A 25,725-nucleotide genomic window follows, 5' to 3' on the forward strand; every position below is an offset into this window, starting at 1 on the left:
CTAACTGTTTCACTGGCGGTAATGAGCTGTATAACCTGAGTTCTCTCTCCTGATTCCCCCCTTCCCAACTTCTCTTTCTTGTGTTTCCATTGAAGATTAAAGTATCTGTGGCTTCTGGAGGCAACTGCATTCGTACATACAAACCAGAGATAAAGAAAGGAAGCTACAACACTGTCATTCTCAATGTAAAGACAACAGTGGCCGACAATCTGCTTTTTTACCTTGGAAGTAACAGATTTGTAAGTCTGCATTCGTTTTCTTTCGGGGAAATTTCAGTCCGATCTGTACACCTGTAGCAAATGTCAATGTAAATAAAGGCACAGTGGAAGGGCAGGGAAACTAAGGTTAACTAAATAATTGTAAAGCAAACAAAGATCAAAAAGACTGTCTTTTAACCATGTGAAACGGATTTATAAATTACACAGGTGGTTGATATACGTTGGGATTGTGGCAGAAAAAAGCTCACTTTGTAGGGCTCAGTCACTATTCTCTGATTATTGCTTATGGAGAGTGGGAGGGGCCAAGGCAGTGAGGTCACTGTGATGCAAATTCACCTGCAGGAGGATCAGATGGTCTCTGCTGGTTCATTTGCACTGCACCAACCTCTACATCTCACCCATCACCCTCCTGGTAAGAAAAAGTAAGCCGCTTGATGAGAACAACCTTAAGAATGAAATTCTATACATATCTACTCAAAAAGCAATTCCTACCGAGTTCAGTGGGATTTACTCCCAGATAAGTGTGCATAAGACTTATGCAGCCTAAGGTTATAAAAGCTGAATCAAAAGAGTAAAGTTATCTTGCAAATTATTATTTTTTCTACCAGCTAGGGAAAAGGTGGCTGGCAAAATACTGATTGGGAAGGAAGCATAAGAAGGAAAGGATTCATCAATCCCCTGCTCCACGCAGCACTTTTTCATAGGAAATCATCATGGCCAGCATTGTAACAGATAGTCAGGGCCCCCACAGAGGTCCAGAGAAGCCCAGGGCACTTACAGTTTTTGAGGCCTCTGCTATAATGAATATTAAAAAAAACATGGCACAAGGAAACAAAATACGACACCCAAAGAAGAGAAAGGGAAACATAATTTGAATGTTTATTTATAAGATTCTTTCCTGGCCTTTTTCTGTACAAATGCACTAATTTGCATTTCATCAGTAGTATTTACTGTTATATTATATTAGTATTTACTGTTATATTAGTATATTACTATTATATTACGATAGTATTTACTATTGATGTAGAACATGCTTAGTCCTGAGTTATGTCTGCACTGATAGGTTGTGGCTATTATTTTCACTATATGTTCAAATAAGCCAATATTTGAAATAAGCCCATGAAGAGGGAAAATACACGTTTCTGCTATAATTGGAGTAATTCACAAAAATGTTGTGTAAATCATGATAAGAAGTAAATCTCCAAGAGAAAAATTAAGGATTTTGAAAGATTATTCCACCACAAGTGATGGTGGCTCATTGTCCTCCGCTCACATCTTTCTTATTTTCATTATTTTAATAATTCTCTCACTTGCCTTGCCTTGCACTTTTTGTTAACTGTCTCTGCTCTCTAGTAGCTTTGCTATTATTACTCTAATTATGTTGATTTTTAAAAAAATGAAATGTCTTTTTTGTAGACGGACTTTTTGGCCATAGAAATGCGTAAAGGCAAAGTGGATTTCCTGTGGGATGTGGGATCCGGTGTTGGACGGGTTGAATATCCAGATCTGACAATTGACGATGGGTTTTGGTACCGAATTGAAGCATCAAGGCAAGTACTTGGTTTTTCCATACAAGTCTCACTACCACCACCACCCTTTGTATTATGATATAAAATGAAGATGTCATGCTTCAATTTCAATTGCTCCTGAGATCAAATCTTTCCTGGTTAGAAGCAGGGCGTTTTCAGCAGTGGTACTACCACCACTTCCTCCCTGAGGGCTTCAGCCATAGTTTATCACTTCCTGTGGGTTAAAAAAATGCTAAATTATTTAGGTAGGATTTTTTTATCTGAATTGATGAAATATGACCCACATGGCCAATAACCTTCTGTTGATATATGAATCAACATTGTCTTGGCTTTTATAATGTCTAGATTCTGTTGTCTTGTGTTCATGCCACATGCATTCTTTGTCAGGAACATCATTATTATAAAGCGTAATGCAAATACTACTAAGACTCTTAAGAACGCATGAGTTTTTATGCAGTTTAATCATCCAATATCAGGCCTTTGAACCTTACCCTGCCCCCAAATTTTTCTGGCCCCTCTCCCCCCAAAAATTGTGGGCATGAACATGATGGGACATACTTAATATATCACAGATTATATAATGCAGTGATTGCAGCATATATAGTATATAATTCTGACCTTATTTTCTTTGAATATCACACCGTGATAGATTATTTCTGAAAAAGAAGTGTATAACCCAAGTTTTATGGGGGCATTTTTATTATTCTTAGAAGTTATATCAGACAGGAATTCCAAACACAGTACTAGTTAGGTGTCTATACCAATTAACTAGCCACCTCTATGAAATATACTAATGCTTATTCATGATTCGTTAAGTATGTTATACGACATCGTAATTATGTTTAGTAATACATTTCATTTTACAGTCTAATTATACAGCAGGCACCATTAGAATAGTTTAACGCTTTTGCCAGTAATTTGCATGACAGTGCAATTTATGTTATTTTCTAGATAATATTCACCAGGGAATGCCATGCATATCTTGTTCCGATTATCAGCATGTTGAGGCAAAATGAATTGGAATTTAAAGGCCTGGCACTTGCAGGGAAAGAAAAACTTTGATAAATATTTCTGCTCCATAAATGGAAGGATATAATTGATGCATGAAATAATCAATCTCTGTGGAATAAATTAATGCATTAAAGGATTGTTATGTTCTTTAAAATCAATGGAAGGTTTTCAGGTTTTAATAAAAGTTTTTAATTGAGAACTTAATCTTTCATTTGTTCCATTTGAATAAACTTGAGATATATCTTTATTCTGGTTACAGTACTTCCTTTTAAAACAGCAGAGATTTGTTTGGGGTTTTACAGACACAATAGTTCACAATAAGTAGTGGGATTAATGTTTATTGCTAAGGAACCTTCCCTTCTACATGCATAAGATGGGGGTGGGTGGCTTTCTGGAAGCAGCAGTGAGATTGTGTGAGGGTCTGGCATCACTAATCCCCAAATACTGCCCTTTGGAATGGTTGGTTGTTTGTTAGTGTAGGCAGCACCATTCATGGCTTCACCCAATAATGAACTACTACTAAGTAAGGACACCTTTATTCAGGCAGCTGTGATGAGGCCTAGTCAATGAAGAGTGGCCCACTGGCTGATCTCCTTCATGAGATCAACAGCTAGTCAGTTATGCTGTGACCCACAATGTCTCCTTATAGGCTAAAAGTTGTGTATAGAAATTCACAAAATGTTCTATTGTATGTGTAAATTTCTTTACTGACTCAGGTCTTTTAATGAACCTATGAATTCATTGATCAATGGTTCCCATATCTCTCCTTTTTTCCCCTCATGAAGGACTGGAAGAAATGGCACAGTTTCCGTACAGGCATTGGAAGGTCCTAAAGCCACCATTGTACAAAGCATTTTCAGTGCAATTTCTCCACCTGGTTACACAATTCTGGATGTGGATGCGAATGCCATGCTGTTTGTTGGAGGCCTAACTGGCAAAATAAAGGTAATGGGTTGTTACTTCACTGGTCCAGTTTAATCATGTTAACCATCCTTTGATTTACTTTCTTTTAGATTGAGCAAAGATAGCCATCTTAGTCAAATGAATGAAGCACCCTTCCATGTTCAGTAGCTCTTATCAGGCTGCACAGAAGAGCTCTGGATCAGGCTATTCATATTTGAGGCATCAGATGGTGCATTGACACTGTTCTTATTTATAATCACATCCAGTGCATGCTTACTCAGAAATGAGTCCCACTGCATCTACTCGGTCTTACTTCCATGTTGATATACATGGGATTGGACCATGGGTTGTTGGTTTCTATCTGCAGTATGCTGCAATGTTGCTTATATTGGCTAATGCAGTAAGCATTCTGGGTATTTCATTTGCAGAAAGGTGGTTGTGGAAATAGGTGACAGTCTGTATATTTTTATCATTGTAAAGGTGATAATATTAATGGGGCACGTTGCTCTATGTAATGCTTTCTAGCAATCCAGATCAATATCAAATCCTTTTCCGGCATTACTGAAGAATACTGGATAATAGTTTTATAAAACACAAAAGGCCTGCAGTGTTTTAAAAGGGGTCACAATCACTATACCATTAAACACATTTATCTGGGACTAAAGTGCTTATAACTGAGTGAAGGATTTCAGTATTAGCTTTCAAATTCCTTTTATATTGGGGGATATGGCACGAAGAGGCAATGCAAGCACATTTTTCATTCATTATGGGTTCATATGGCATAAGGTCAGAGCTTGCACACACTCATGCACCTATATCCTGGCAGTCGGCTCTGAAGTGAAATCTAAGATTATAAGTGGGTGATGTTGGATGCTTTGCACAAGCACTCGGCTGGAATGACAAGTTTGGAAAGATGTTTGACAGGCTGTGCAGGTATCTTCCAAGCAGCTCTGCATCCAGTCTGTCAGTCAGACTGAAAAACAATGACAATGCAGAGAGATCAAGATACTGTCAATCAGTCTGAAAAAAATATTTTAAAGAATTACTTATTTCTGTGTCTGAACTACATTCTAGCAAAGTTAAAGAGTTATTTCTGTGCCTGATCTAGCAAATTGTATAATTTTTGTGTGCAAGATTTTATTTTATTTTTTATTTTAATAAACAAATTTATAAACAACCTCACAAAATAAAGCCATTGAAGCAAAAAGAGTTATAAAATTGAACTTCCACAATTACTAGGTTCTACTTCAAGGAAAAAACCTTCTTAAACAAAAATCTGCACTGCACCTTTAAGTTGCCTGACGCAAAAGGAGATGAGGCAGCCATGGCTTCTGTCTCTCATTGCCCCCCTTTCCTGTCATCTGCTGTGTGGCACACCTGGAGTTAACGTTCATTGCAACTAAAAGAAAAATAGTCCATGAGACAAATGGGCAGAAGAAGCTGCCCAACTCCCCAAAGATACAGTGCAGTTCTGGCAACCATATTAAGGTGGTACTTGCCATTTCCCCTTTTTTTGATTTTTTAAAAAAATCTATTTTTCTTCCTTCTATTGACTTGCTCCCCCCCCCTTTCCAATGTGCTTTTTCAGTTTGACTCCAGTAGAATGCAGTGCCTACTCATCATGAAGTTCTCAAATGTGCCAATTAAAATATTCACAATGACCTTGGAACAGATCGCCCAAGTTGTTACACTTTCAAGTCATGCCTCTCTTTGAAAGTCAAGTTGCTCTTCTCCATATGCTCACACATTAATATTTTTAATAATCATAATTGCTTCATGAAAAGTAGCAGGTGCTTGTGTGTCTCAGATTGCTAAATATCTGGAATTGAAACTAGCTCACATTGATGAAGTGAAACATAAAAGAAGATTGGATACTTTAGAAAAGGACAAGTTCCTCTTGGAACAAATACTCTAAAAGCAGTCCATATGACCTTAGCCAAGTATTTTTGGGGGGGAGGTGGGGGAATTTGAATGTTAATATTGCTGGCTTGTGAATAACAATTATAATAATAGTAATAAATCACTCCCAACTTATTGATTTAACTTTGTCAAGAGTATACTCTGACTGCTAAACACTGAATCCTAGTTAAGTTCCCAGTCTCTCTTTCAGACATTCTAAGGCAGCATTCAGCAGATGGTGTGATGGGACCACACCACTCATCTGACCGCTGGTCAATTGTGTTGCAGCTAGGAAGGAGAAGGACAAGGCGCAGTAAGGTCGGCGCAGTACAAAGGCACTGGTTGGAATGCTAGGTTGGCTCTGCCAGAGTGTTTGCACCTTGCTAACTACACCACCCCCTCTCCCCATCTACCTCCTGGTAGCAGCAGAACCAGCCAGAGGTGAAGTGGGCAGCACCAGCCAACCACACCATCTGCTGCTGGCAGCATTTATTATCATTGCAGAAATCACCTAAGGATCTGCTCATACAGTATGGAAGAGCTTTGGGATTCTCCGAGCTTAGAAACAGTAGAGAATCTCAGGCACAGAGGCCGTGTGCTACCTCCCAGGCCCCTCTATCTGGCCCTTGGGATTCTCACCAGGCCACACCCCTCACAGCCCTGATCCATGCCCTTCTCATGTGTTTTGGCCTGGCAGGGATGTGTTCTTGAATGATGATAATGCCTTTGGATTGCCTGTATGGAGGATGGAGTGGTGTGTGCAGAAACCTCTATTTTTTTGTATGGATGGAATGTGGCCTACTGTACAATGTTAAGAGTCAAACTTGTTCCACCCACTTTTCCCCCTAGCCCTGCACATCACTGGCATATGGCCCCTACAAGGTTGCCAGTGAGAGAATGTGGTCCTTGACTGAAAAAGGTTCCCTACCCCTGGTGTAAATGGCTTTCCCCTTGGAGAAACTTTCACATGGCTTGAATCAAGCAGCTAACACATAGCTGCTTGTTTGAGTCGGACATGAATAACAACAATCAGTAGGGAGGAAAGGGTGTAATGAGCAGTGTGTGGCCATTCTCCAGAATCCATCTCATGGAAGCTTCATTTATAACAATGAAGTTTCCCACAACCACCAGATGTGTAGCAAGGTATCAGACTTTCATTAACTATTACATGAGTTCAGAAGGAGACCGCTTGATATTCCAACTTCAGCTGTGAGCACACTTTATATTCACCAGGAAACCATGAAGCAATGAAGGAGGCAGATAAGCCAGTCCAGTTTACCAACAGGGAGAGCAGCCTCCATAGTGAGATCTGCTTAGAATGGCTTTGGGGGAAGACTGCAGGTCAGCCTGCTCTCATCTCCTTTCATCACCATTTAGCATCCTAGTATGTGAAGCCACACAGCTGACCTCAATCAGCAAACTAGTGCTTCTTGTTTTTGCATTGGTGTACATCCCTGGACACAAAGGATTGGGTCCATTTCAACCACTTTTCCACATCAGTTGAAGACTAAAAAGTACTTAGGGATTTCGAACAAGCAAATGCTATCAGCCTAATAAACCAATGGTTATGTATTCATAATACCATTGTCCATTAACGAGGAGCTCAGAAGTAAGTCTGGATGCTTTCTGTTTCCAGAAATCTGAAGCTGTACGAGTTACTACTTTCACCGGCTGTATGGGAGAGACTTACTTAGACAGCAAACCAATAGGTCTATGGAATTTCAGAGACATTGAAGGAGAGTGTAAAGGGTGTGCTGTCAGGTAAGATTTTGCTGTATATTGTCAATGTTATTGCTGTTGATGTGCAGGTTACCTGAACAAAAAAAAAGTCATAATTCTGTTAAATATGAAGTTGCCTAAATAAATTCTCCCCTATGTTTTCATGCTTCTCTTCAATAGTTTCAGTATAACAAATGCCAATTACTTACAGAAATGAATAACCACATATGCTTCATGGATACAAATCTGTGGATATCAACTATAAATGAGGCGGAAGCTAAAGATACATCTTTTAAAAATTTAAACCTATTAAGGTCCTCTAAATATCACCTCTGAATATATTACAGCTGGTTCATATGGCCATTTTCATATAGGAAATGACATTTTGAAGCCACCCTAATTTGATTTTTTTTTTGGCATAGGTACCAAGCTCATGCATATCCAATCCGTGTCTCATTGACTGGTCAACATGCTAAACAAGATAATTGTAGAGTTCACACACAACACAGGACTAATTCCTTCCTTTTGTTTTCTTCTTCATAAAGTATTGATTTGAAAACACATGGTGGGGATTGGGAACCTCCATATTTGGCCCATCACAAGTCCATTTTGGCCTGTGGGATTTTTTCCCCCAAGCAATGCCCACCTGCCCTGTATATGTGATGTCTGCTGTGGAACAAGCAGAGACTCAGCTTGATCAGCTGTGCAACTGAGTTCCCCACGAGGAACTTAAATGTGCAGGTAATCTCTGCAGAATGCTGGGGTGATCTCACTGCTCATTACTTGAAGAGTGGTGTGTCTACCTGCTGCAGCAGCTGCACAAAACATTTCAGCTTTGAGAAGGGTTGCCTGTGTGAAATAGTTGCCAACCCCTACTAATGCTTTTTCATGGTTGCTTCTATGTAAAGAAGTTTTGGGGGTTCTGCTTTGGATTCTGAAAGTTTCTTTCCTCCTCAGCCCACAGGTGGCAGATGGTGAAGGAACTGTTCAGTTTGATGGAGAAGGTTATGCTCTGGTGAGCCGTCCAATAAGATGGAACCCAAATATCTCCATGGTCATGTTCAAGTTCAAGACGTTTTCTTCCACTGCTCTTCTGATGTACCTTGCTACAATAGACTTGGTAAAGCTAGCCTAAATCTTTCTTGGCTTCTTTCATTAACATTATGATTTACACAGTTCCTTGTAAAGAGATTAACATGCTTGCTTTTACACTTGTGATGAATGTCACTTAAGTGAAGACACTGGGTTTAATGACTTCTGTGAGGCCATTTATAGTCAATCTGTGTGATTTGCGGGAACATAACTCAGCAGCTTGCATAATGCTTTGAACAGAGCTCTGTGCAGATCATTACAATGATTATTCTTACAATTTGTAATGTGTTTTTCTTTTTAGTTGTATGGTAAAAGACTCCTCAATAATGGCTATTGGGTTTTACCTGCTATCTGTTAGAGTTAGGCATAACATGGTATCAAAAACAATTCACCGGAATGCTTTTGCTTTTGTTAACAATTACTTTTGTATCTGGTTATTTGTTAGCTTCCTTGGGTATAAAGGAAAGGAAAGTGGGACATACATTTTTAAGTAGACATCCTTCTCCATGTGTGGGTGCAATGTCTACATACTAATAGATTTGCATAGGGCAGGATGGGGAAACACATGGTCCTCCAGATGTTGCTAGACTACAACTCCAATCAACTCTGTCTATTGGACATGCTGGCAGTGGTTGATGGGCGTTAGCGTCCAACAACATCTAGAGGGCCACAGGTTCCCCACCCTTGACACTGGGCTCAGTAGATCCTTATTTCTTACCTATTCCCACCATGCACAGACATTACAAGAACATTAGAGACTGGGAGGTCTGTGTACACTTCCAGTGCCTCAACTACTTCTCCTTCTCTGCACTGTGGAAACTACTTGAGATCTCAGTCTCAAGTAAATTGTAGAAATGTTCTCATCTTCTGGGTGCATGTAGACATCAGAGCTAGGGGACCTGTGACCCTCCAGGTGCTGCTGGACTTCAGTTCCTATCAACCCTGTTCATTGCCTGTGCTGGCTGGGACTGATGAGAACTGGAGTCCAATAACGTCCGGGGAGACATGGATTTTTCACCTCTGACTTAACTCATGCCTGGGCTGCCTAATTAATATGTCTGTATAGAACAGATCATGCGTAGAAATGCACAGTCAGTGCACCTGCCTCCTCATTTGAAATAATCAGCCTTTGCACATGAGTTGCCCTCTGCACCAATATAATCTTTTGGGGTGGTAGGATTAGCTCAAAACCAGGCATCCCCAAACTCGGCCCTCCAGACATTTAGGGACTACAACTCCCATCATCCCTAGCTAATAGGACCAGTGGTCAGGGATGGTGAGAATTGTAGTCCCAAAACAGCTGGAGGGCCGAGTCTGGGGATGCCTGCTCAAAACAAAGGCCCATTCTAATCAACTGGAACTTACTGCTGGAATAAGACTATTAAGCTGTACTCCCACAGAGTTTCACTTGACTTTGCTGCTGCCACAGAACTGTGAAACTCCTTCAGAATCGCAGCCAATCAGGCCAAGACATTAGTACAGAGAGGGGTGGCTAGATATTAGGTATATGAAGTATACACAAAGCTCCCAGTTCACATAGAGAACTGGGACATGTTCTCATGTGATAAAGGAAATAGTCCCATAGGGATCTATCCATTAGGTGATGGTCTAATTATAGGGATTTTAACTGCAAACTAACTTGTCATTGTTCTAGTTCTTCCCTTAGAAACTGAACCAGCTGTAATAAACAGATGGCAAGAAGTTCTGTATAGATTATACTGCATGTCTGAAATGTGTCAATTATTGGCAAATATAATGAGAACTTTGACAGTTCTAGAGATATTTGTGAATGTCTGAAACTCCAATATGCATTGGCAAATGCAGTCAGTCACTTAAAGTGTGATTGCTAGCATTTACTTGTTATGGGGTTGTCAGAATATTGATATTTACCAAACGTGGACATTACCAGCAACACATACACAGAGGGTGTGTGCGTGTGTGCAAAAAAAGGCAAGCAGTCCATGGAGCACTGTGGCAGTGATACAAAGAGACACCTAAATTAACCAAGCATGTATGAAGGCACACTGGTCTTTTCCAGGTTCTTTCTTTCTTTCTGACACAAAATCCTGTAAAGAGGTAGCCACACAAGAAGAATATTAATTTGGAGACTTGAGTCAGAGGTTATTTATTATTTTTCAGATCGTTTTTTAATGTTATCAAGATCTGTGTTGCAGTGATGAATGCAAGCGACTCTACCTTGCCATTCACAATAATTTACTGCCTGGTTGGAAATTAAAGAGCAACATATTTCCACTTTATTCATTTACCTTCTTAGGAACTGAGGCGGCAACAAATTAACTTCACCTATGATGCCTTCTTTGAACTAAGCCTCTATTAAGAAATGGCAGAAAAATAATGTTAGATATTGTTGGGGAGGGAGGCTAGTCACTATTTGAGATTACTTTCACCAGAAAACCACCTGTCTTTCAGTGTTTCACAGTGCAACCATCAGACCACATGTTTACTCAGAAGTAAGTCTCATTGAAGTCAGTGAGGTTTACTTCCCAAAAAACTGGGCATAGGATTGCATCCTAAATAAAGTTTCTAATGCTTCTCATTAACAGAAAGATTTCATGAGCATAGAGCTCAGCGATGGGCGTATTAAAGTCAGTTATGATCTAGGTTCAGGAACAGCCTCTGTTGTTGGCAACCAGAACCACAATGACGGGAAATGGAAATCATTCACCTTGTCAAGAATTCTAAAACAAGGTGAGTTCCTGCAGTGATAACATCATAAACGTCCTAATTATCTTATCCAGCACAGCTAACTATCTAATCATGGAGAAGATGATGTACAAAATTGCTGGGTTTAGAAAGTTGTAAAAGAAAGTGATTTAGCAACTTCTTTTGCTTAAATTACAGATGGCTCAGGTTAGCTGTGACTGATTGCAGTGTCAAACAGGTCTCTTATGATTTTCTTTTGAAAATGGTAGCTTAATTTTTCAGGCATAATTCTGCCTTACAGCTACCTAAATTACACTCTAAAATGCACCTGAGTGAAAAATGTTTTTTTTCATGCAGTGCCCTGATGTTGTTCAGAGTTCATAAAACAAACCTACACTATTTTTGTTAGAATGTAAATTGGGTTTTGTACTTCATGGTGCCTTTCATAACTTAAATCTATCAAATTGCTTTCAAAACGTGGAGAGTTAAAATACTGATGGCACAGTATATCTGTCTATGATACACAATGGGCCCTTTTTGCACATTGTCACAGCCTCTTTGTACTGCAAGGAGAAAAATACTCCCCATAAATGACAGGCAACTTTAATTTACATGACTGCTAACGTTGCTGCCGAATTCAACTTAAAATAAAATGCAATGAGAATATTTCCAAAGGCAAAATATCTATAGGAAGTTTAATCAAGCCTATAAGAATTTCATACATCTCTGTTTGAAATGAGGAAGCTGAGCTGAAACAATCTTTGGCTCCAGTTGATTCATGCTGTCTTGCTGAACCCTGAAATCTAGAAACTTCTCTGTGTATGTTCACCAAGATAAACTTTTGCAGTTTTGTCCCTGCCAATTATATACTCTGCAGTCATGAAAGGGTCACAACCCATTTAAGCAAAGCAACTGGAATAAAATCCTGATCACATTGGTGGTATTACATATTTTATTGCTATTTTGGTTTTGATGGATATTCCAGTTTGTACATTCTCAAAAAAAAATCCTAATCAGTCAACATGATAAAATAGGGATAATTAAGCTTGGTGCTTAATTATGAGGAGGAATTAAAGAACCTTTTAATGAGGGTGAAAGAGGAGAGCGCAAAATATGGTCTGAAGCTCAACATCAAAAAAACTAAGATCATGGCCACTGGTCCCATCACCTCCTGCCAAATAGAAAGGGAAGAAATGGAGGCAGTGAGAGATTTCACTTTCTTGGGTTCCATGATCACTGCAGATGGTGACAGCACTCACAAAATTAGAAGACGCCTACTTCTTGGGAGAAAAGCAATGACAAACCTAGATAGCATCTTAAAAAGCAAAGACATCACCTTGCTGACAAAGGTCTGTATAGTTAAAGCTATGGTTTTCCCAGTAGTAATGTACGGAAGTGAGAGCTGGACCATAAAGAAGGCTGATCGCTGAAGAATTGATGCTTTTGAATTATGGTGCTGGAGGAGACTCTTGAGAGTCCCATGGACTGCAAGAAGATCAAACCTATCCATTCTTAAAGAAATCAGCCCTGAGTGCTCACTAGAAGGACAGATCCTGAAGTTGAGGCTCCAGTACTTTGGCCACCTCATGTGAAGAGAAGACTGCCTAGAAAAGACCCTGATGTTGGGAAAGATGGAGGGCACAAGGAGAAGGGGACGACAGAGGATGAGATGGTTGGACAGTGTTCTCGAAGCTACTAACATGAGTTTGGCCAAACTGTGAGAGGCAGTGAAGGATAGGCGTGCCTGGCGTGCTCTGGTCCATGGGGTCACAAAGAGTCAGACACGACTGAACAACTGAACAACAACAAAAGCTTGGCGCTATATCTAAGGGTGTGTTGGGAATCTCTCCCAATGAACTCTCTGTTAATAATTCTAAACTTTTTTGGGGTCTGACACATCCATTCCCTCCCCCCCTTTGCATTTTTTATTTCCGTGCTTGCTTTTTTGTTGTTCTTCTTCAACAACTGTGTTCTGCTTTTTCACCCTTAGTGGTTTCTCTTTTCTTCCTCCTAACAAGCAGTTATGTGTCATTCAACTAGAAAAGGCTATTCAAAAACCAATAATTGGTATAATCAGAATGTACCTGGTCATGCTTTTCCCTCTCTTAACTGAAAAGAGGGTACGGACAAGTGTGTTTGCTCAAGAAAGGAAGAAGTAGCTATAAACATTTGAAGATTCTTCTGTAGCTCAAAGCCCTATTTAACTTTTCTTTTTATATTTTCTCAGCTAATGTATCAATTGTAGACATAGACTCCAACCAGGAAGAGATCATCACAACAGTTGCTACAGGGAAGCATTTTGGCCTCAACTTGAAAGCCGACGAGCCCATCTATTTTGGTGGATTGCCAACACTGATACGAAACCTAAGGTAATGGCACTTAGCACGTAGTCACCTAAAGGAATTCAGTAGCAGCAATTTTTCTCTAAACTTTTTCTTAATGATTCATGAAAGGATTGCACACAGAAAGGATACTTACGCCACACCCCCTATTCTGAAACAATACACGAACCAAAGCACAGCCAGCCACTGAGATTCATACTTCTCTGAATTTTGCAGGGGGTTCCCCAGCCAACTAATGCATACAAGAATGCTTTTACCTAGGACAAAATGTGCATACAGGTGCATATATTACTGAAAATAACATACAAAAATGCATTATATTGGGACTGGTGGAGAAACAGTTGGTAGGAAAAAATTGTATAGTGTCAGGGGACTGGTGAGTAAAGGAAATCCTCTACTCCTGCCCATAACTTCTCCTCTCCAACCCCTATCATCCCAGGCTCAACTTGCATAGAAGAAGCAGTAGCCAAGTTTAAAGAAATGTGGTTGAGGCACAACATGTAGCTCCACCCCCATTGCCCTATTATCTGTTTTCATTTTCTGTTTAATCACATATGAACTCAATACAGAATTTCTTGTTCAGCTTAAAATCTTCCTGTAAATTTTATTATGCATAAAGTATTTTCCATATGCTTTCCTGTCTTTGTTAATGCTAAATGAGTTGATGAGGTGCTGGAGTGTAATCGGTGTTTTCTGTTTTGAAACAAACTCTGCAACCTTTATCAAAGTTTACAGAAACATTTCTGCAATGGAAAAAATCTCTGTGGTACAAAGTGCCAATACAGTGCAACACAGGCAAACCCATTCACCTATATCAGCTCAGTTTCCATGAATGAATAACAATGATGAAGTCATTGCATAGGCAGAGAGAACTAGATAAGCTACTGGGCTGCTGCAGAGCCAAACAGCCATTATTGCACTGTTATTGTTGTTTTAAAATTTGCTTGTTAGCTGTTCAGATCACAGGTCATTTTTAAGAAATCAGGAATTGAGCTGCAGCTCAACATAAATGACCTTATTTTATGTGTCATGTAGAAACCCTAACATAAGAGCTGTGCCACCAAAGCATCCAGTGGCCATCCAGACACATCTGGAAACTCGCAAGTAGGACAAGGAAGTTCCATTTGGCTATTGTGGTCAATGTTGTTTGAGAGACCCATTTTCCACAAATGCCTTTTAAAACCTATTTAAGCTACCACCACATGTGCAACTGAATTCCATAAGTTACTTGTGCATTGTGTGAAGAACTTTTGTCAGCCCTGAACACTCTATCAATCAGTTTTGTTGGGTGGCCCTGATTTCTAGTGTTATGAGAAGAAAAATTCCCTCAAGCCACTCTTTCTCCATCATTTTACATACTTGTATTATTCCTCTTCTTTCTGAAACTCCCAAATGTTTCAGCTTTTCCTTATAGGAAAGGCGATCCAGGCCTTTGATCAAGGAGAATGATATTCAAGGAGGGTGCAATTAAAAGATGATGGAAGATTTTCCATGGACCTCCCCAACTAGCTATCTCCTTCGATCCAGTGGGCAGAAGGACCCAGCGATTGCTGGCAATGTTTGTTCTCCCCCAAAGGATCCTAGGATGCAGTGGCCTCACACAAGTGATGGTTAAAACTGCCAATTGATATTGCAGGCCTGAAAAGTGGGAGAGCCCATCAGCTACTGCTGGATTTGCAACAAGACGTTCTTAATGCCCATTCTTCCCCCTCTATAGAGAAGGTAGTCCAGGAATTAGGGGGTGGGCTTAAGGTGGGTGGAAGCCCCTCCAGCCTAACATACTTGACTTTCTTGGTTAGAACTTCTGCTATTTACAGACATTGTGTGGAGCTGCAGAGAAAGGTGGTGGTCAGTTGGTTAATTATTGAAACACTCTGAGGATTTCCAGGTCAAGTGCTTCCCAGCATGCAATTCCTACGTAAGGGCAGTGGGTAGTTTGCTAATAGGACATGGGTGTATATTTTAAAGAAAGTGGCCTGAATCTTAAGCCGACTGAACAGTCTGTATCATTATAAGAATTTGGTTTGTTATAAATGTTATAATTGCAAATAATAAACAAAATTGTATTTGTTTGTTTCTCTCTCTCTCTTCCTCTCTTTCTCTGTTCATTTTTATCCTAGTATGAAATCCAGGTAAAAAAAAAAACAACCCGTTAAATTTCAAGCAATACTTGCATGCCTCGTGCTCTGCATGGGTTAAGCGCAGCTTGCAACAGGTGGTGAAGTAAAAAGCAATTTGTGTCTGTATCTGTTCCAGCTGTTGCTCTGGGGCTGTTCATTTGGCAACGGATCCTGCTGCAGCAAATCAAGCTGCTCCTCAGTGCTTAACACAGCCTTGCCGCATGCTGCGCACACACTTGCAGCAACAAACACTTAGCCTAGCATCTTCACACAGCTGTTTATATCTTGCTGTGTTGGGTTTTCTTTTCCTTTCCTTTTCCTTTTAAAAATTAATTATATCAGAAGTACAAGCTGTATTTTTAAAATAAAATAAAATAAAAGGCAGTTAAGAGTTTCTGCTCAGCACAGAGCAAATTAGTGACAGAACGCATGCAGAAATATGTGAGAATGGAGTATCAATCACAAGAGATTGTTTATTTTCTCAGCAAATTGCAGGGAGGGAAACGTGATTCTCCAACCTCTCCGTGCAATGCAGGCAAAAGGTCTGCCTCTTTCTGGCATATATGTTTTCTGCGTATGTTCAGGAACATAAGAATTGTCTTATTGGATCAAGTCTCTGTAGGCCAGCAATCTGCCAGCCAAATAATCTCTACCATAAGCATAGTGCAAGGGTGATAGCCTTTGTCTTGCCACAGAAAACTCATATTCATAGGTGTGCTGCCATTGTATACCTCCACATAGCTATCCTAACTAAAGCCTGAACCCAAAGTCTTCCCAAAGATGATGAAAGGGGGACAGAACTTCTGTGACTTTCTGAGGGAATTGCAGCAGACTCCACAATTGTAGAAGGGGGGTATTTTTACTTACATTTAACAAGGTGGTAAGGGCTTGCTTTCATTTTCCTCTTCACCTCCCTCTTAAAAACAAAGCCAACCCACACCAGCCTCCAAGGCAAGTGATGTTTTGGTGAGAAGATCTTGGCAGACAGGCTGCCTTTTCTATACAAATATGGGCCAGACTGCCTCATGGCAACAGTATTCTGTGATCATGTAATCTTGGCTTGGCTTACTTCTTAAAAGGACAAAAGAAAGCAAAATGAAAGTTCACCAGCTTGTATATATGCAAGTATGAAAAAGAAAAAACCTTAAAAAAAAACAACCGAAACTTTAACCATCCGTTCCCCAAACATTTAGCACCATCTCCCAATACCACCAAAAATTGATGGGGACATATATTCATTTTGGGTTAGGCTCTCTTGATGAGCCTGGAAACCCTGTTTATCTTCTGCTGAGTTCTAAAAAGGAAACCTCAGCCTCCATATTTTGCTCATTGTACCTATATAAAACTACCATTATTTCCTCAGGCCCATCTAATAGAGAGGGCTCCCACAGATGGGTTCATGCAACATTAAAATTTGAATTTAAGTTAAAGCATATCATAGCTCTTATACAGAAGTAAATTATATCCTATTGGAGATATTTTTGGCAGCCCTGGAATTAAAGTCTGTGCACCTGAAGGTTGCCCATTGAGGTAGAGTCTCACACTGCTGCTGTCATATAAAACTGCATTCAGGTGGTGTTGGGAAAAGTGGATGATTCTTGAGGCTCAAAGGATTGTGTGTGTGTGTGTGTGTGTGTGTGTGTGTGAGAGAGAGAGAGAGAGAGAGAGAGAGAGAGAGAGAGAGAATGCATGTGGAAGAAGAAGATGCAGATAAATCTTTTCCATAACTTTCTCTTGAAACAAATATCTTGTTGAGGGTCATTTTTAGCTGGGAAATGTCAGGAGCGTTGAAAGGGTTAAGTACCCTTTCTCAGCACACCTGTCAGCTCAGACACAACCCGCCCCAGCCTGCTATAGCATAAGAAAAACTGTGGTGGGGAGAGTCTTAGAACTCTGATTAACATGTAGTTTGAGCCTCGGTGGCTATGAAACTCTGGCAAGAATTGCTTGGTGAGACAGATGGAATTACAGGTTGTTAGGCTGCAGAAAAGCTGTGCTACTGTGGATCAGTGCGTGAAGAAAATGTAGGAGACGAAACATAGAAAAAAATTCAAAGCTGGAAAGAAATTGTGTTTGCCTTTCTCAGAACTCTTTCTGAAGCTCATTTGGTGCCCACGGGGAGACTTTAGAACCTTCAACTAGCAGTAACATAGAATTGAGATTTTCTTTTCCTTCTTTTCTTTTGGTTTTAACTCTAAAGTACTTGCAGCTTTTGAAATAGACATGCTATGCTTTGCTGAGATGGCTACAAAATGCAAAAAAAAAATATAAAAAAAATTGCCACAGCAGAAAAAAGCTATTGGGGGACATCCAAGTTGTTGATAATCTATATTATAATGTTGTTTTTAAATTAAGATCATAGATATATTTGTGTGCATGTGCATATATGCACATACACATATGGTATATGAACTGGGCTTTATATTTCTATGAACTGTGAATTGTTTTTTACCATACTGAATACTAATGTCTAGTGTTATTTTCATGCGAGTATTTTACTTGTCTGGTCTGGTCAATTAACCAGATTGTATCCATATCTCAAGATGCCCAGTCTTTCTTTCCATCGACCGTTAACATGGATCAGAGAGTTAACTGCAGTTGTTGCTGCTGCTTCAGGAAGGCTGCTGTATCAGGAAAAATCAACATTTATGAAGCAGCTTGTCCAAGCCAGAGGAGTGCTGCGTGAATATGATAAATATTCAAAGAAAACTGGTCCTGGTTTGGTGCTCAGTATAAAGCCTTCTGGCAGATCACAAAACTCAGGCTGTGGTATTCAAGTGATAGAATCATAGAATTGTAGAGTTGGGGGGGAGGGCAAAAGGGTCATCTAGTCCAACCCTCTCATCAACCATGACTGTGCTGGTGAAAATAAGTTGTGCTCCAGCACCATTTTCTGGGACAAAAGTCCATCGCCTCTGCTATATTCCTGAACATAGGAGAAACTTTGAATTCACAGTAGATTGCTAACATTTTTGTGATGTGAGCACAACTAAATAATTGGGCAAGTGGCTCATGTTACTTCTTCCACATGTCTGTGGCTAAAGAAAACACTTCATGTAAACAGGCAAACTGTAAAGAAGTTTTCTAACCTTTATCTTTCTACACTTCTTGGAGAATAACCTATTATTTTTTCATCCTGCTACATTTTACACAGAGATAACAGTGATATTAAATGCAGAAGTAGGGGAAAGGTCTGTATTTTTTGTAAATGGTGAGAGGCAGAATTTATGCAAAAGGCTGCAATCCAGGGGAAGTTAGTCATTGATAACTTTAGGTTGGAACTCTTCTCTTTGTGAGTGTTTTTATTCATGACTAAACCTGCTTTGACCTTATTTTTACAGGCCTGAAGTAAACACAAAGAAATACTCAGGCTGCATCAAAGATATTGAAATTTCTCGGACCCCATACAATCTTCTGAGCAGTCCTGACTTTGTGGGCATTACCAAAGGCTGTACACTGGAGGTTAGTTTGCTTTCCATTTTTCCTTGTATGATCTTAAAATGATTGCTCCATGTTTTATCAACAAGCAGCTCTGGCAAGGAACGATGAAGGAGCTCATTCTGTGACATACAGTTCCATTAACCAAGTTGCACCATTTCCATCTTGCTTGGAGGAAGTGACTGCTTCCCCGCCATCCACCACTCCTATTTGTATGGGACTTAAAGAGTTGCAATGAGGACCTGCAACATGTCATTCAATTCCCATGGAAAATTGCTTCTGCGTGATTATTTCCCTAACCTTATCGTAATGTCTAACACCTTTTGACTTGTGGCCCTCTTCATTATCCATCTTTCTGAACAGCTATCACTGAAACATGGAGCAAGCTTGTTTTCTGCTGCTTCAAAGGGTAGGAATCAAACCAACTGATTCAAATTGCAGAAAGGAGATTCAGAGTAAACATTAGGAAGAACTTTCTGACGGTAACAGCTGTTCAACGGTGGAACAAACTATCTCGGAAAGTGGCGGACTCTCCTTAATTGGAGGTTTTTAAACAGTGGTTGAATAGCCTTCTGTTAGGAATTCTTTAGCTGTGATCCCTACATTGCAGGGGCTTGAAGCTGATGGCCCTTGGGGGTTCCTTCCAAGTCTAGAATTTATTATTCTTTGATCTTCAAGATGAGACCATTTCATTTCAGTGAGTTGTACAAAAGTAGTCCTTAGCAGACTGTAGTCAGAATTAATCCTGAATATCATCATAATGCTGTATGTATAAGCGGTCCTTAAGCAATCTCACGTTTTTTAAAAAATATGATTCATTATTCTGTGACATACAGCCCCTCTTCAGTTCATCCTTAATATCTCCCAGTGTGAGAGCTGTAGAGCCATGGGCAGTACATGCCTTATTTATGAGTTGGGTTCAGGAGACGAGCTGAAGTGCTTAAGCCCAGATAGGAAGACAATGACAAACAGTGGAGCCTAATGTATGAGCGGATTCATTTTAAAGTGCAAGAAAACCACACTGTGGGGACAAGGCAGGTAAAGATAACCATAAAGTGTGTGAAGCAGAATCCTATTCAGTTTTAACACCACAACTGAGGCTCACTTGTCAGCATTTGGATCTTCCGTATAGTACGTCACATACCAGTGGGGCAAGGATGGGCTGGGAAAGTATATTAATTAATTTAAATGGATTATTTTTAGGCTGCGTCCAAAAAGGCAGCAAGTGAATAATTAAGTAAATAAATACATTAATATTACATTTTGGAATTGTGGAAGATCTTCTGCTGGGCCACTCCCATCACCACTAACCGTGAGGAAGATATTGTGCATGTAACTTAATTCCAAGAAAGTTCTCTGCATATTGACAAGTTCTCATCAATGTTTTAACAAGCAGGGAACTGTCTTGGAAATGGTTGCAATTAAAAAAAACTACTTGTTTTTATTTCAAGACCTAGAGGCCATTTGTAGGGCAACCTCCATGACTGGAGTGAACAAGCTGCAACCCAGAGATCTGTGGTTTCTCTTGGAAATCCTCCCTGAAGGCAGCCTTGGTGTGTTTTTTTCCCCTCCTCGTTCTTTCAGTCCAGCACACCTACTGTGTGGCCCTTTGGAATCTTACTCACAGCAGCCAGTTGGGAAAGAGGGCAAGTGGTAAGATGAGGAAGGGGGGAACAGGCGACAGAATTCACATATCTCTCTGCCCTGGGGTTTTTGAAGGTACTGTGCTCTCTGACTTGCAACTTGTCGACCCTAGCCATGACTAGCTTCATCACCATGTGAACCCAAAAATTCGGCTCCCTGTCAAACTGACTTCCATGACTCAGGATGCACACACATCATACTTAAAAACCAACCACCACCACCTCCCGCCAAAGAAAAAGAATATTAGGAAATGTATTTGGTTAGGAGTGCTTGCAGATCTCAGAACAGTGCATGGTGTGTACAAAGCCTCAAAATAATAATAAGACTGGACTGTGCAGCTCTTTTTAGCTGAATCTACTTTTCCAAATGTTTTCTGATACTGGGTGATTTAACAGATGGACAAATGTTTGCACAGCACTTTGAATGTAAACTGCTGAGTTGTTTATTATTGCAAGAAAGTTTTCCTGTTCTGGGTCATACTCATCCAGTCCCTTCTTTTCTGCAGAATATCTACACAGTCAGCTTCCCAAAACCGGGCTTTGTGGAGCTGCCACCAGTCTCGCTCAGTGTGGGAACAGAAATCCACTTGTCCTTTAGCACCAGAAATGAATCTGGCATCATACTCTTTGGCACTAGTGGGGCGCCTGTACCCCCACGGAGGAAGCGCAGGCAGACTGGCCAGGTACAGGATGATACCAGAAACTGGGTTGCTTGTTTGCCGCATCTTCATTGGCCAAAGATATTGTTCAACTCCTGCACTGCAGGGACTATTTTGTCTTTACATTGTGTGGGAAGGGAAATAAGATGGAGGTTCAGAACGTTTCCTTGAAATTGGTTCCTATCAAAGTTTGAAGGGGAAGGGATCTCATTAAGCTGACATTTGGTCCATTTGGTACACCTACACAAGGGGCTCCCAAACGTTTTGGACTAGTGGGGCACATTTTGAAAGCTGAGAGAGTATTGGAGGAGACAGTTATAAAATAGCTGTCATGGAGCAGTGTGTGGCATAACACAAAATTAGATAATCACCTCCACCCTGAGCCAATTTTGAGAGTTTGGGGGAAAATGAAAACTCTGTTGGGCAAGTGGAAGTCCCTGCATTGGGGCTTCTGCTGGTTAGGTAAATTCCGTCCACACCATTCTCATTTCAGACATTACTTATTAGGTATTTGCAGAGTTTACCCTGTAACTTTATTTATAGGAACTACCCAGGACCACCACTGTAAGCCTTCAGTGAGCCAGTGTGGTGTAGTGGTTAAGAGCGGTAGACTCGTTGTCTGGGGAACCGGGTTCGTGTCTCCACTCCTCCACATACAGCTGCTGGGTGACCTTGGGCTAGTCACACTTCTCTCTGAAGTCTCTCAGCCCCACTCACCTCACAGAGTGTTTGTTGTGGGGGAGGAAGGGAAAGGAGAATGTTAGCCGCTTTGAGACTCCTTCGGGTAGTGAAAAGCAGGATATCAAATCCAAACTCTTCTTCTTCTTCTTCTTCATGGGTGCCATGGCACCCGCAGGTGCTGAGTTGGTGACCCATGACCCTAGACCATAGGTCATGTACCCTATCACAGATGTATCATTATTCCTCTTGATATGTCCATAATGCTACTGTTCTATGGTTTCTGCCCCTGTGAACTAAACAGAGACATAGCAGGAAACACTTAATGTACTATACAATACCTATAGGTATTGTATAGTACATTAACGGTTTCTGTGAAAACTGTTTTTCCATTTACTTAATCACTTGCCACTGATCAAGCAGTGCAGGGGTAGTCCTCCAGATGTTTTAGACAGCAGCAACCTCCATCTCCTAACCATTGGCTACACTGCCTGAGTACAATAAGAATTGGAATCCAAAATATCTGGAGGCCACTACATTGAATACCCTGATATATCCAGTTAATTAAAAATAATAATACTGAGCCTGTTCCAAAGAGTTCAGTGGCACTTTCTCCCAGGTAAATGTGTATGAGATTGCAGCCTTAGTGATGCCATTGACTTTTCCCCCAACTCCTGATAATGCCTTTTACTGAGATGGGAAATGCTTTGGTTTGGAGAGGTTTCCAGTGCGGGGGGAAATCAGCAGCTGTGTGTGAATACAGTTAAAGTAGAAAATTGTGACTTTTGGTAATTTATGTGGAATCTAAAGGAACAGTATGACTTTGCTCTCAGCAAAAGAATTCAGTTGGCAACACCATGTACAGTGGTACCTCGGTTCTCAAATGTCTCTGTTTTGGAACACGAAAAGCGAAATGCTTCCACTCTCGAGCGCGCCTCAGAAGTCTAACGGCTTCCACTGGATGTTTTTCAATTTCCTCAATTGAATTTGCAGGCAGCCCTTTGCGCCTTGGTTTTTGAACGTTTCGGAACTCAAACAGTCTTCTGGAACTGATTACATTCGAGAACCAAGGTACCACTGTACTACATTTTAGAAATCTGTGATAATTTCAGGCCACTGTCAGTCTGGGCTAAGATTTGACATGTTCATGGTTCATCCGTAATAAAATAAATGGAAGTTGAAAAGATGGAAGTGTTCTTTTCTGCCATACAGAGAGGGCGTGGCGCGTTGTTTGGGAATGATCTTATGCGTTAAGGCTTTAAAAATGCTGGTTCCCATTGCAGGCCTATTATGCTGTGTTCCTGAACAGTGGTCGACTAGAAGTACACGTTTCTACCGGGATAAGGGACCCTCGCAGGATCACCATCAAACCTGCATCTGGCGAGTTTCATGATGGCAGAGAACACAGCATCCGAATAGAAAGACTCGGAGGGTAATAACTCAGAATATAGGGGGACTGTAACCCTGAACATTCATTCCAGCCCAGTAACTGAAACTATGAGGGGAGGAGAATGAAATCTCCATGCAGCTTTCATTTAAAAGTCATCTTCTGACAGTGATGATTTCATTATGGCATAGGTCATGCTTTAGTGTAGGCATTGCCGCTTAAGATTTTCATTAATCTAAATTGCTATGTTAACCTTTGATACTTTTTGCAAATACACTTTATTAATCTAATTTGTGTGGCTGAGGAATTGGATCTTGAACTAATATTAAGGAACAGCTTCCAATAGGAATAGCAACATCAAGACCTAACGACGCCCACGCCGAATTCACAAAACCTGAAACTTCTTTATAAGTTTCTCACATGAAACTATGGGAAGGTTGGGGATTGATGCCTTCCAAACTAGAAAATGGCCCTATATCTTTAAGAGTCAGGGCAATCAGGAGGAGAGAGGGACTAAGGAAAAGGAAGAGTTAAGGTCGCAGCAACATAGCAACGGCATTGATTCACATTAGCACATGCTGTTAGATGCCGTGGTGCAGGTTGCAATGTTTGAACATTGTCTTATATGGTAGGGATAAATCATGTCTAGAAGTCATGAAATAGGATACAAATGTAATAATCAACATTCAGGGGGGACCCTGCCACTTGCTTTAGGGTCAGTCCTGTCGATGGCAAGGAACAAAACTGAAAAAGATCTGTCCGAGGTTGGGGCGGGGGTGGGGGCTTTTTAAACACACCAACACACATGCCCTCCTAAAGAGCACTATCAATCCAGATATTTATGCCTGCAAGTATTTGGTACAGCCCTAATGTTCATCCACTGAAAACATAAAATAATAACATAACATGTATAAATAATGTAACGTGAGATAATACTGAAAACATAGCATAAATCACTCATCCATCCACCCTACAATGCTTCTGGATCCTCCATGGGCTATGCTGGCTTGGAGGCCAGCAAGGATTGCTTTGGTTATTAGTTTTTAATCCCTTATTATGTCAAAGAGCACTTTCTGTTGGAGGCCCTGCAGCTCTAATAAATATCTTAACAAGTAAATCCATTCATTCCATTTCCTCAGAACCTTCCTCGTTCTCTAACCCATGACCTTATTCCCAAGCAAAAACATGTTTTGTCAGCCTCCTTGGTACTTGTTTAAACTTCAAATTCCTAAAGTCAGGTTTTTAATTTTCTTTAAATGTCACCATAAATGACAAAATGCAAGCTGACAAGTATTGATAGTACTACAATATCTAGGAGAATGCAAAGGAAATCCTTTCACTTAACAAACCAAATAATAATGCTGTATATAATACACAGGATTATGTTATTTGCTACCCTGTAAGGACTGCTGATTCCAGCTCATCATTGCTTTTTCAGCACCCTCTAGTGGACAGAAATACATTCTTGTGATTTTCGTAACTGTCCAAAACACATACACAACAGACTTCATTTTCCCATAAACTGGGCTGGAATAGAAATGAACAAACCTCTTCATCTGCTAATCATTACACAAGCTTTATTTTATTAAAAGCAGAGGACATTTTTGAAAACTCTTCAGAAAGCTAATTACCCATATGATTATAAACTAATTGCTTCCCATTCCAGGATAATTATAGGACAGCATTGAGGACTAAGGCATATCATCATGTGCTGGTCTTCCGCATCAGAGTGCAAAAACATTTTTTCTTGAACAATAGCAGAGGGCTTTGTAAATTATTAGAAATTTAACCAGGAACAGGTATTTATCAGCTACAGGAGAATCAAGTAAGCCTAAGAATGTCCAGCTTTACTGGGAAGAAGGTATCCAAAAATTTAGAAGATCTAATGTGGAGTTATTGCTATTCCATTCTCTGGCACAGACTCCTGAAGCTGGGGGGAAATTCAGTGGATTATTTAGCCCAGCTGCAAAACCTTAGACAAAATTTAAGAAAACCCAAAATGGTTTCTGCAAATTTTTGCACAAATGCACTGAGCAACTCCTTCCAGTCCTCAGGTAGCCTCGCATCTGGCACCAGTATCTATTTTCATCTTTGGCTGCACAGTTCAGCACAAATATTACATTTTGGAATGCCCAATATTATCATTAAGCTGAGGTGAATGAGCTGCTGTTGGGCTCTCGGACATGCCCACCCACTTTCATACATGCGGCTTTCAGGATGCTTATAAAACTATCCATGCAAAAATAATAATACACTGTCTGCCATCTTATGGATAAAGTCCCATTGGACTCATTAGGGCTTTCTTCCAAGTAAACCCGTATAGGGCTGCAGTGCATGACATTTGCAACACTGGGTTGCATCCAAGCCACGCTGTGCTCAAGCCACACTGTGTCCCCTCTTGGGTCAGGCCTCTCCCAGACATA

At 40.4% G+C, this 25,725-nt stretch overlaps 1 protein-coding gene and 1 long non-coding RNA gene across 9 annotated transcripts in view; one reads left to right on the forward strand and one right to left on the reverse strand.

The window, feature by feature from the left end:
• Positions 1 to 25,725, forward strand: part of LAMA2 (laminin subunit alpha 2) — a 362,452-nt gene that overhangs the window by 316,200 nt on the left and 20,527 nt on the right. For 6 of the 8 annotated variants that reach the window (XM_033143752.1, XM_033143756.1, XM_033143753.1 and 3 more), the window contains 11 exons: positions 96 to 239; positions 1,635 to 1,768; positions 3,544 to 3,703; positions 7,197 to 7,321; positions 8,237 to 8,399; positions 10,936 to 11,080; positions 13,263 to 13,404; positions 15,498 to 15,509; positions 18,839 to 18,959; positions 21,085 to 21,261; positions 23,199 to 23,347. In XM_033143752.1, coding sequence (XP_032999643.1) covers positions 96 to 239; positions 1,635 to 1,768; positions 3,544 to 3,703; positions 7,197 to 7,321; positions 8,237 to 8,399; positions 10,936 to 11,080; positions 13,263 to 13,404; positions 15,498 to 15,509; positions 18,839 to 18,959; positions 21,085 to 21,261; positions 23,199 to 23,347 — 1,472 coding nt within the window. The remainder of the gene's footprint in view (positions 1 to 95; positions 240 to 1,634; positions 1,769 to 3,543; positions 3,704 to 7,196; positions 7,322 to 8,236; positions 8,400 to 10,935; positions 11,081 to 13,262; positions 13,405 to 15,497; positions 15,510 to 18,838; positions 18,960 to 21,084; positions 21,262 to 23,198; positions 23,348 to 25,725) is intronic. The other 2 variants (XM_033143755.1, XM_033143760.1) reach the window with 1 other exon arrangement.
• Positions 4,356 to 5,079, reverse strand: LOC117043757. Its single transcript, XR_004426229.1, has 2 exons — positions 4,949 to 5,079; positions 4,356 to 4,634 (listed from the first exon to the last, which is right to left on the reverse strand). It is a non-coding gene; the product is annotated as an uncharacterized LOC117043757 (long non-coding RNA).

This window comes from Lacerta agilis, chromosome 3 (assembly GCF_009819535.1).
Source record: "Lacerta agilis isolate rLacAgi1 chromosome 3, rLacAgi1.pri, whole genome shotgun sequence".
NCBI classification, from domain to species: domain Eukaryota; kingdom Metazoa; phylum Chordata; class Lepidosauria; order Squamata; family Lacertidae; genus Lacerta; species Lacerta agilis.